Source organism: Temnothorax longispinosus, chromosome 8 (assembly GCF_030848805.1).
Source record: "Temnothorax longispinosus isolate EJ_2023e chromosome 8, Tlon_JGU_v1, whole genome shotgun sequence".
Classification (NCBI taxonomy): Eukaryota; Metazoa; Arthropoda; class Insecta; order Hymenoptera; family Formicidae; genus Temnothorax; species Temnothorax longispinosus.
Genome location: NC_092365.1, coordinates 4,172,546 through 4,184,330, shown reverse-complemented (window position 1 = coordinate 4,184,330; position 11,785 = coordinate 4,172,546). Strand labels below are relative to the sequence as shown.

General features: G+C 34.6%; 2 protein-coding genes and 1 long non-coding RNA gene across 5 annotated transcripts in view; 2 read left to right on the top strand and 1 right to left on the bottom strand.

Moving 5' to 3' along the window:
* Positions 1 to 11,785, bottom strand: part of LOC139817272 (uncharacterized) — a 213,164-nt gene that overhangs the window by 5,674 nt on the left and 195,705 nt on the right. The window lies entirely within an intron of this gene.
* On the top strand, positions 16 to 5,686 carry LOC139817222 (odorant receptor 10-like). 3 transcript variants are annotated; one of them, XM_071785135.1, is made up of 5 exons: positions 16 to 856; positions 1,069 to 1,168; positions 1,300 to 1,410; positions 1,549 to 1,704; positions 1,817 to 1,957. In XM_071785135.1, the coding sequence occupies exons 1-5, from the start codon at positions 78 to 80 to the stop codon at positions 1,865 to 1,867; spliced, it is 1,197 nt and encodes a 398-aa protein (XP_071641236.1). In that variant the 5' UTR covers positions 16 to 77; the 3' UTR covers positions 1,868 to 1,957. The 3 variants fall into 3 exon arrangements, with proteins under 3 accessions (XP_071641236.1, XP_071641237.1, XP_071641235.1); XM_071785134.1 differs by lacking the exons at positions 16 to 856; positions 1,069 to 1,168; positions 1,300 to 1,410; positions 1,549 to 1,704; positions 1,817 to 1,957 and adding exons at positions 2,968 to 4,340; positions 4,554 to 4,653; positions 4,788 to 4,898; positions 5,016 to 5,171; positions 5,280 to 5,686; XM_071785136.1 differs by lacking the exons at positions 1,549 to 1,704; positions 1,817 to 1,957 and adding an exon at positions 4,788 to 5,033.
* LOC139817262 (odorant receptor 85c-like) lies at positions 7,607 to 9,775 on the top strand. The gene is made up of 5 exons (XM_071785215.1): positions 7,607 to 8,523; positions 8,732 to 8,831; positions 8,960 to 9,070; positions 9,191 to 9,346; positions 9,455 to 9,775. Exons 1-5 carry the CDS (start codon positions 7,745 to 7,747, stop codon positions 9,503 to 9,505), a joined length of 1,197 nt encoding a protein of 398 aa, XP_071641316.1. The 5' UTR covers positions 7,607 to 7,744; the 3' UTR covers positions 9,506 to 9,775.

The following is an 11,785-nucleotide window of genomic DNA, read 5'->3' as shown; positions in this document are numbered from 1 at the left end:
TGCTGCATGATATCATCGTGCTATAAAGTAAAAAAAGACTTTGTATAAGAAATTGTAAAATCAATCCATCTCTCAAAATGTTTGCAAACAAGTATTACGAACGCGACATAGAGAACGCTTTCGCGATGAATCGCTTCTTCTTTCGCATGTTAGGCATATGGCCATTCGTGCGCACGAATTCTATTCATCTGGAGCTGATAGAGAGAGTCACGCTGGCCTTTGTGTGTATCGGTCTTATCTTGTGCGAGACAATCTCGACTGTACTCTACATGTTCATGATACTGACGGACATTCGTTTGAGGCTGAAAGTCGTGGGCTGCACGATATACTCGTTAGTAGGAATAATTAAATACGGCTACCTGCTAATTAACAAGAATCAAGTACGAAACTGTCTAATGCTGGTCGACGAAGACTGGCGAAACGTCGTCAATCCCAGCGATCGCATCGCGATGATCGACAAAGTCAGAACTGGCAAACGTCTGATTGTGATGTGCGCACTATTTGCATATCTTACCGGCGTGGGTTTCCGAATGATCACGCCTTTGTCACTGGGGAAGATCGTTACTCCTCGGAATGTCACGATCAGACCATTGCCGTGCGCGGCCCACCTCGTTATATTTGACGTTCAGCGTACCCCCGTTTACGAAATCGTATATCTCATGCAATTTTGCACGGGATTTATTAAGTACACGATCACGGTGGCAACCTTTAGTTTCGTGACATTTTGCGCGATGCACTTTTGCGTGCAGTCGGACATACTCATAACGTTAATGAATGATTTCGTGAATGAGAGTCGACCGGAAAACTTGAACAAGAAGTTGGCCACTATCGTGGAGCATCAAATTAAAATAAGAAAGTGAGTTCTTTCTTGCGTACAATGATGACGGGGTCCATTCGCAGATTCTTTAATGTAATTCTAACTTCACTAGAGACTATGTCAGAGCTTAATACGCGATAGGTTCTACGCAAAATGGGTAACGTGTCATCAGTTATCGAAGAAATATTGGATTAGCAACTAACAATTTTTGTTAAACACGTTTTTCATAGTTTTCACGGCATGCATTTTAGTTTCTTACAATTGGTGCAGAATACCACACAGTATCCAAATTTAATAGAAGTCATGGGATCAACCTTGCTGATATGCCTCGCGGGTTATTACATGATGATGGTGCGCAGAAATATTTACGTAACAAAGAATTTTAAGCGAAATATAAGAGTAGATATAAACGCGTCGCGTAGCAAAATACGTTGTGTCGCGTGTTCTGTAAAAAAGAATTAATAAGATTGTTCAATTTACAGGAATGGGAAAATTTTAATATTCTTCGACTGTGCTCATACATTGTTGCATTAACAATGTTCTGTTTCAACGTATTTATCTATTCCTACATGGGCGAGCAAGTCATCGAGCAGGTATGTAGTCGAATCGTTGTTCATCGTCGGAGGCGATAACCGTAAAATATGTGAAAAATAATAAAACGGAACATTAGCGGAATGTTTTTTTTTTTTCGTTTGCATTACTGACGCTTGTAATTAATTATTAAAAATTAGGGAGAGAAAGTAGCATTAACAGCATGCACTTTGGAATGGCATCATCTTCCGAATGCAAAAGCACGAACATTGATTTTACTTATAGTCGTTTCTGAAAATCCATTAAAACTTAAAGCGGGAAATGTCATTGATCTATCCCACAGAATGTTCGGCAACGTAAGTGACATAAACATTCTTCTAAACTTATCTAATAATAAAACTTGTAGCATATATAGAAATTCCTGCGCGGAGGAAAAGCAATTAATAACCACATATACATTTATTTTAGGTCGTTAAAATGTCCGTTACATATTTAAATCTTCTTCGATCACTTGACTAAACTTAAAGAATTAATCGTGATATATGGACTAGAACGTCTATCTGTATGTTCCCTAATAACAGCTAAACTCTTTGACCGATCTGGACAAAATTTGGATAGTTACTCTCCAGAACCCAGCGGAAAATATAGGCTGCTATGAATACCTCTTCCCCTGATATTTTATCCCTTTAATACTTTGTGATAATCCTGAGTAACGCCGGATAGTTTGAGCTAGTTGTAAATATATAGATGAAATAGTGGCAATAAAAATCTGTAACTAGAGAATTGAAGTAGTAATGTAAAATAATGTTTTTGTTCTTCAAATATCTCCTTTCCTAATGAAACATTGAATATACTTACAAATGTTTATGATCATATTCAAACGACGTTGTATAACTCTTGATTCTACTGATTTATTTTTCATTTATCTATATAAAAATGTGTGCACAAATTTTTGTTTTTTAGTGCGGTTTAATTATATTAAAATTTCATAGAAAATAGTTTAGTTTTTAATAAAGTTATGCGGTTACTATTTTATCTCTCTATATAATCAGTATTTTCATTTCATTGCAAGATGAACACAAGCATTTAGTAAATATTAAGAGAAATAACTGAACATGTAATTTTATATTTATCAATCACGTATGTACAAAAATGCTGTTGTACATCTGTTAACAATTGCGCGTGATTGTAATACGCGAACAGATTGAAGTATCGTATATACTTCAGAACACATAAATTGTCAGTCAATGTTCGTTCTACGTAACTAGCTAAGTTAAGTTGTATCGGTAACATTGCAATATGCTTAAAAAGACATAAACATGCGAAAAAAAAAATTTAGACGCGATAGGCATAATACGATGTGATCTTGGTTTAAATACATCCTTATATCATATTGATTGCATAACTTTTCTTATAGCATAAAATATTAAGCTGCACTTCAGTATTATATGATATAAATGAGTTACGCAATAAGCATTATTCTACAATATTTTGCTTCAAAAGTCCACCTCGCGTGATACTGCCCTGGTAAGAAGCACATGTCATTTTGACGTTAATTGACGTCAAAAGTCTGTCATTTTGACGTCTGAAGACGTCATGTCGATGTGCTTCTTACCTGGGTAAAATCTCCAAAGCATGGCACGCGATCAAATATTATTCTATATGGAACACCGTAACTCGAATCTTATTATCTAAATGCACTGTACATTTCAATCAAATAAATGATCACAATAATATAATCAACAAACAATATTGTTTGGGATATACTGATATGAACAGTTACTTTTCCACGGATACTCTGTCAAGTCAAAAACTACGTTTTGCTTATACTGCTGTTATAAGTTTTCTTTACAAAACGTTAACTCTTTCCTAGCTTCCAGGAGAAAAACTCTTTGTTCCTTTCCATGAGAAAAAACTAATAAACAGATCTGCACGCAACTTTGAAAGTTTCTCCATATACATACATAAGCCATCTGCTTGACGTGGCTTTTCAGTCCCTTCGAAACGCAGGCGCACGTGAATTATAAATCACGTTTGTATCCAGTGAAGGATGCCGTATGTCAGTGTACGCTGTTGCGATCAATGGTGAATAGACACGTTTCGTCTCACAATCAGTATCGTGCAGAAGCGTTTCCATGCTATACACAGTATCATCATATCATAAAGTGGAAAGATTTCATATAAAAAATTGTAAAATCAATCTGCCTCTCAAGATGTTTGCCAACAAGTATTACGTACACGACATAGAGAACGTTTTCGCGATGAATCGCTTCTTCTCTCGCATAATAGGCACATGGCCATTCGCGCGCACGAATTCCATTCATCTGGAGCTGATAGAGACAGTTACGTTGGCTTTTCTGTGTATCGGTTTTATCTTGTGCGAGACGATCCCGACTGTGCTCTATATGTTCATAATACTGACGGACGTTCGTTTGCGGCTGAAAGTCATGGGCGCGGTGATATACTCGATAGTGGGAATAATCAAATACGGTTACGTGCTGTTTTACAAAAATCAAGTACGAAACTGTCTAATGCTGATCGATGAAGACTGGCGAAACGTCGTCAATCCAAACGATCGCATCGCGATGATCGACAAAGTCAGAACTGGCAAACGTCTGATTGTGATGTGCGCACTATTTGCATATCTGACCGGTTTGGGTTACCGAATGATCATGCCGTTGTCAATGGGGAAGATCGTTACCCCTCAGAATGTCACAATCAGACCATTGCCGTGCCCGGCCCATCTTGTTATATTTGACGTGCAGCGTAGTCCCACTTACGAAATCATGTTTTTCATAGAATTTATTGCGGGATTTATAAAGTACACGATTACGGTGGCAACCTTTAGTTTCGTGACCATTTGCGCGATGCACTTTTGCGTGCAGTCGGACATACTAGTGACGTTAATGAATGATTTCGTGAATGAGAGTCGACCGGAAAACTTGAACAAGAAATTGGCCACTATCGTGGAGCATCAAATTAAAATAAGAAAGTGAGTTCTTTCTTGCGTACAATGATGACGGGGTCTATTCGCAGATTCTTTAATGTAATCCTAACTTCACTAGAGACTATGTCAGAGCTTAATACGCGATAGATTCTACGCAAAATGGGTAACGTGTCATCAATTATACGAAGAAATATTGGATTAACAACTAGTAATTTTTGTTAAAAACAATTTTCATAGTTTTCTCGGCATGCATTTTAGTTTCTTACAATTGGTGCAGAATACCACACAGTATCCAAATTTAATAGAAGTCATGGGATCAACCTTGCTGATATGCCTCGCGGGTTATTACATGATGATGGTGCGCAGAAATATTTATGTAACGTTGAGTTTTAAGGAAAATATAAAGTTTAGATAAACGTGACATGACAGAGTACTCGGCGTTGTGGTGTCAAGTTGTACAAAAAAATTAATAAGAGTGGTTTCAATTTACAGGAGTGGGAAAATTATAATATTGTTGGATTGTGCTCATTTATCATTGCGCTAACAATGCTCTGTTTCAACATATTTATATATTGCTACATGGGCGAGCAAGTCGTCGATCAGGTATGTTGCCCGTTATTCACCATCGGAGACAATAACCGTAATGAAGCGGTATATTAGCGGAATGTTATTTTTTTTCGTTCGCATTACTGACGCTTGTAATTAATTAATAAAAATTAGGGAGACAAAGTCGCATTAACAGCATGTACTTTGGAATGGCATCATCTTCCGGATGCAAAAGCGCGGTCATTGATTTTACTCATAATCATTTCTATAACTCCATTAAGACTTAAAGCAGGAAATATCATTGACCTGTCGCTCAGAACATTTGGCAATGTAAGTGACATAAATATTCTTTTAAACTGATCTACTGGTAAAACTAATAACATAAAAGTTCTTCTGGAAAAGAAAAATAATTAATAATTACGTATGCATTTATTTTAGATCGTTAGGCTGTCCGTTACATATTTAAATCTTCTTCGATCAGTTGAGTAAATTTTAAGAATTAACCGTAATGTATAAACTAGAATATCTGTCTGAATGTCCCTTGTTAACTTGTAAATCCTTTGACCGATCTGGACTAAATTTTGCACAGTTACTCTCTAGACCTCTGCGGAAAATGTAGGCTACCATGAAACCTGTAAACACCCTACCTTCCTCACGAATAATTCTATTCCTTTGAGACTTCGTAATAATCCCGAGCAATGCCAAGTAATTTAAGCTAATCGTAATTATATAGATAAAAAACAATAAAAATAAAAATCTGTAATTATAAATCAGAAGTAGTAATATAAAAAAATAATATTTTTCTTGTTTAAATATCTCCGTTTTAAATAAAGAAATAAAATACATTTGCAAATAATGTTTATAATCATATACATATCTCGTTATATAATTCTTGACTTACTGATTTATTTTTCATTCATCTAATGAACGCGTATATAAAATAATAAAAATATTAAGATATAAATATATTTCAAAATTTATTTAAAAAATATGAGTAAGTAAATAATAATAATAAGTGAAACACGATCGTATGATATACAATCAATTGACCAAGATCCAAGCTACCAAGATTTAATCCAGACCGTAAATGGAGTTCTTTTTCTTTATTTAGGTAAGTAAATATTTATTAGATAACCATAAAACATAAAGGCTTGTCGTTTTAATAACTAGGAGAATTGTTTACATTTTTATGTAATTTATGATTATTCCAACGCACGCTTAAACTTACATAATTCTTAAATTTGATCAAATTATGTCACAAACAGTAACTGAATCTACCATTTATTATAATATAAAATATTATACATAAGACATATTTGAAATCCTTAAAACATCCGAGGCTTATTTTAACATGATTCGAACTATAATAAATAATTATCGATTGAATCTCCGTTGAAATCAGAACGTGAGATATACACATTTTTCCTTAATATCATACCGAATAAGTGCGATATGATATATATGTTTGAAAAACTATGATAATGTAATAAGAAAATAACTGTGAAATATTATTCTTGTTTTCTAGGTCATGAAAACAGCTTTTATATATTTTAACACACATACTTCTACATAAATAGAACTGCAGACTGAACGTTTCTGCTTTATCTCCTTCTTTATTTTGAAGCTACGACCACAAACTCATCATAATGGTAACAAAGTTTGGTATTATGTACATACATAGTATACTTAAATATATATTTGATTTTGATATAATTCTTTTATATAAAAAAATGTGTATAAAAATTTTGTGTTTCTTAGTGCGACTTCTATATATTAAAATTTTTATATTAAAATAGAAAGCAGTTCAGTCATTAATTAATACGATGTGGTTTTAGTCTTAATATATTCTTGATTAAATATATTGTTACGTCTTCGGCGCGGACTCGGCACTCACGCACTCGCGGGAATATAGAACTTGGGTTGTAAGTTAAGAAGGTTTAGAACACCCAACAAAGAACACAGAGAACACCTCTGTAACACGAATTAGCTCGTCAAAACCGGTGACGCTCGCGAGACGTCAAACGTCAACGAAAGCTTAGAGAAAACTCAAAACTCAAATGCGACTTGTTGATTTCGCGCCTTTCTGGCAACGATCTGGAATAACGATCTTCAATTTCAACTACCAACCGTTCCGTATCGATCGGCCGGACACAGGGACGACGAAATCGAAAGATGTAACAAAATGTCATTGAAACTTTTCCTAAAGTATCAAGCAGCTTCAGTATTATATGATACAAAATGAGCTGTGCAAGAAGCATTTTTCTATTTTGCTTCGAAATCATTTTCGCAAAAAAGCATTAGCATGGCACGCGATCAAATATTATTCTACACGAATCAGCACCGTAACTCAAATCTTATTATCTAAAATATCTAAATGCACTGTATAACGTTTTAACCAAAGATATATTTACAATGACATAACCAACAAACAATATTGTTAGAAATAGTCTCGTAATAGGTATGATTTTTCTCCTTTTTCTACGAAGACTCTATAAAGTCAAGAACTGCGTTCTGCTTATACTGTTATTATAAGTTTTCTTTACGAAACGTTAACTCTTTCCTAGCTTCCAGGAAAAAAAAACTTTTTGTTCCTTTCCATGAGGAAAAAATCATAAATATATCTGCACGCAATCTCCTGGAAAGTTTCTCCATACATACATTAGCCGTCTGCTTGACGTGGCTTTTCAGTCCCTTCGAAACGCAGGCGCAAGTGAATTATAAATTACGTTTGTATCCAGTAAAGGATGCCGTACGTACGTCAGTGTACGCTGTTGCGATCAATGGTGAATAGACACGTTTCGTCTCAGTATCGTGCAGAAGCGTTTCCATGATACACAGTATCATCATATCATAAAGTGCAGAGATTTCGTATAAAAAATTGTAAAATTAATCCGTCTCTCAAGATGTTTGCCAACAAGTATTACGAACACGACATAGAGAACGCTTTCGCGATGAATCGCTTCTTCTCTCGCCTAATAGGCATATGGCCATTCGCGCGCACGAATTCCATTTGTCTGGAGCTGATAGAGACAGTTACGTTGGCTTTTCTGTGTGTCGGTCTTATCTTGTGCGAGACGATCCCGACTGTGCTCTATATGTTCATGATACTGACGGACGTTCGTTTGCGGTTGAAAGTCGTGGGCACGATGATATACTCGATAGTGGGAATAATCAAATACGGTTACGTGCTGTTTTATAAGAATCAAATACGAAACTGTCTAATCCTGATCGATGAAGACTGGCGAAACGTCGTCAATCTAAATGATCGCATCGCGATGATCGACAAAGTTAGAACTGGCAAACGTCTGATTGTGATGTGCGCACTATTTGCATATCTGTTCTGTCTGGTTTTTCGAATGATCATGCCGTTGGCAATCGGGAAGATCGTTACCCCTCAGAATGTCACAATCAGACCATTGCCGTGCCCGGCCCATCTTGTTATATTGGACGTTCAGCGTAGTCCCACTTACGAAATTGTATTATTCATACAATTTTGCACGGGAATTATAAAGTACACGATTACGGTGGCAACCTTTAGTTTCGTGACACTTTGCGCGATGCACTTTTGCGTGCAGTCGGACATACTCGTGACGTTAATGAATGATTTCGTGAATGAGAGTCGACTGGAAAACTTGAACAAGAAGTTGGCCATTGTCGTGGAACATCAAATAAAAATAAGAAAGTGAGTTTTTTCTTGCGTACAATGATGAGGTCCGTTCGCTGATTCTTTAATGTAATTCTAACTTCACTAGAGACTATGTCAGAGCTTAATACGCGATAGTTCTACGCAAAATGGGTAACGTGTCATCAATTATCAAAGAAATTTTGGATTAGCAACTAATAATTTTTGTTAAACACGATTTTCATAGTTTTCTCGCCATACATTTTAGTTTCTTACAATTGGTGCAGAATGCCATTCAGTATCCGAGTTTAATAGAAGTCCTGGGATCTACTTTTATGCTATGCCTCATAGGATATTACGTGATCATGGTGCGCAGAAATATTTACGTAACGATGAATTTTAAAGAAAATATAAGTATAGATAAACGTGACATGGCAGAGCACTCTGCGTGGTGTCAAGTTGTACAAAAAAATTAATAAGATTGTTCAATTTACAGGAATGGGAAAATCATAATATTGTTGGACTGTGCTCAGTTACCCTTGGGCTAACAATGGTCTGTTTCAACATATTTATATATTGCTACATGGGCGAGCAAGTCGTCGATCAGGTATGTTGCCCGTTATTCACCATCGAAAACAATAACCGGTATATAATGAAGCGGTATATTAGCGGAATGTTATTTTCGTTCGCATTATACTGACGCTTGTAATTAATTAATAAAAATTAGGGAGACAAAGTCGCATTAACAGCATGTACCTTGGAATGGCATCATCTTCCGGATGCAAAAGCGCGATCATTGATTTTACTCATAATCATTTCTATAACTCCATTAAGACTTAAAGCAGGAAATATCATTGACCTGTCGCTCAAAACATTTGGCAATGTAAGTGACATAAATATTCTTTTAAACTTATCCACTGATAAAACTAATAACATGGAAGTTCTTACGAGAAGGAAAGGCAATTAATAACTGCATATGCATTTATTTTAGATTATTAGGATGTCCGTTACATATTTAAATCTTCTTCGATCACTTGACTAAACTTAAAGAATTAATCGTGATATATAGACTAGAACGTCTATCTGTGTGTTCCTTGTTAACTCCTAAATCCTTTGACTGATCTGGACTAAATTTTGCACAGTTACTCTCTAGATCTCTGCGGAAAATGTAGGTTACCATGAAACCTGTAAACACCCTACTTTCTTCACAAATAATTTCATCCCTTTGAGACTTCGTAATAATCCCGAGCAATACCAAGTAATTTAAGCTAATCGTAATTATATAGATAAAACAATAACAATAAAAATATGTACTTATAAATCAGAAGTAATAATATAAAAAAATAATATTTTTTTTGTTTAAATATCTCCGTGTTAAATAAAAAATTAAAATACATTTGCAAATGTTTATAATCATATACACATATCTCGTTATATAATTCTTGACTTACTGATTTATTTTTCATTCATCTAATGAACGCGCATATAAAATAATAAAAATATTAAGATATAAATATATTTCAAGAATTATTTAAAAAATATGAGTAAGTAAATAATAATAATAAGTGAAACACGATCGTATGATATATACAATCAATTGACCAAGATCCAAGCTACCAAGATTTAATCCAGACCGTAAATGGAGATTATTTTCTTTATTTAGGTAAGTAAATATTTATTAGATAACTATAAAACATGAAGACTTTTTGTTTCAATAACTAGGAAAACTGTTTACACTTTTTATGTATTTGATTATTATTCCAACGCACTCTCAAACTTACATAATTCATACATTTATCAAATTATGTCACAAGTAACTGAATCTACATATAAATCATTTATTATAATATAAAATATTATACATAAAACATATTTGAAATCCTTAAAACATTCGATGCTTATTTTAACATGATTTGAACTATAATAAATAATTATCGATTGAATGTCCGTTGAAATCAGAACGTGAGATATACACATTTTTCCTTAATATCATACCGAATAAGTGAGATATAATATGTTTGAAAAACTATGATAAAATAATAAGAAAATAACTGTGAGATATTATTCTTGTTTTCTAGGTCATGAAAACAGCTGTTATATATTTTAACATACTTCTATATAAATGGAACTGACTGATCGTTTCTGTTTTATCTCCTTCTTTATCATGAAACTACGACCACAAACTCATCATAATGGTAACAAAATTTGGTATAATGTACATACAGAGTATACTTAAATATATATTTGATTTTGACATAATTCTTTTATATAAAAAAGTGTGTATAAAAATTTTGTGTTTTTTAGTGCGGTTTAACTATATATTAAAATTTTTAAACTGAAATAGAAACCAGTTTAATCATTAATTAAGTTATGCAATTACTATTTTATCTCTCTACATAATCTGTATTTTCATTTCATTGCAATTGTTGCGGCCCCAATTAATGTAATAATAAAATATAAATTAAGAAAGACAAAGAGAATAATAATAGGGAACGCGACCGCGAAAGCCCGAAAGAATTACGCAACGCCGAATCAGCAATAAGAGATGAGTTGCGCGATCGGCCCACATACGATCGAGCAACTCAGCTATATCGAAAGACAGGACGAGGATACAAAAGGAAGCGAGGACAGGAGACGACAGGGCAATCGGAGTCAGGGAGCAGATCAGTAACGGGCTTTCGCGGTCGCGTTCCCTATTATTATTCTCTTTGTCTTTCTTAATTTATATTTTATTATTACATTAATTGGGGCCGCAACACAATGTAAGATGAACAAAAGCATCCAGTCGATGTTAAGATATAAACCGAACATATATAATTTCACATTTGTCAATCACGTATATACAAAAATATTGCTGCTTTATACCCGTTAACTTTTGCGTGCAATTGCATTACGCAGATTGAAGTATCGTATGATGTAACCAGAACACATGAATTGTCGGTCAATGTTCGTTCTTCGTAACTAGCCAAGCTAATTGTATCGGTAACATTGCAATATGCTTGAAAAGACATTAACATGCAAAAAAAAATTAGACGTGATAGGCATAATACGACGTGGTTTTAGTCTCAATATATTCTTGATTAAATATATTGTTACGCCTTCGGCGCGGAATCGGCACTCGCGCACTCGCGGAAATAAAGAACTCGGGTTGTAAGTTAAGAAGGTTCAATAGAACACACAACAAAGAACGCAGAAAACATTTCTGTAACACGAATTAGCTCGTCAAAACCGGTGACGCTCGCGAGATGTCCAAACGTCCAACGAAAGCTCGGAGAAAACTCAATACTCAAACACTCAAAGAAGACTCGTTGATTTCGCGCCG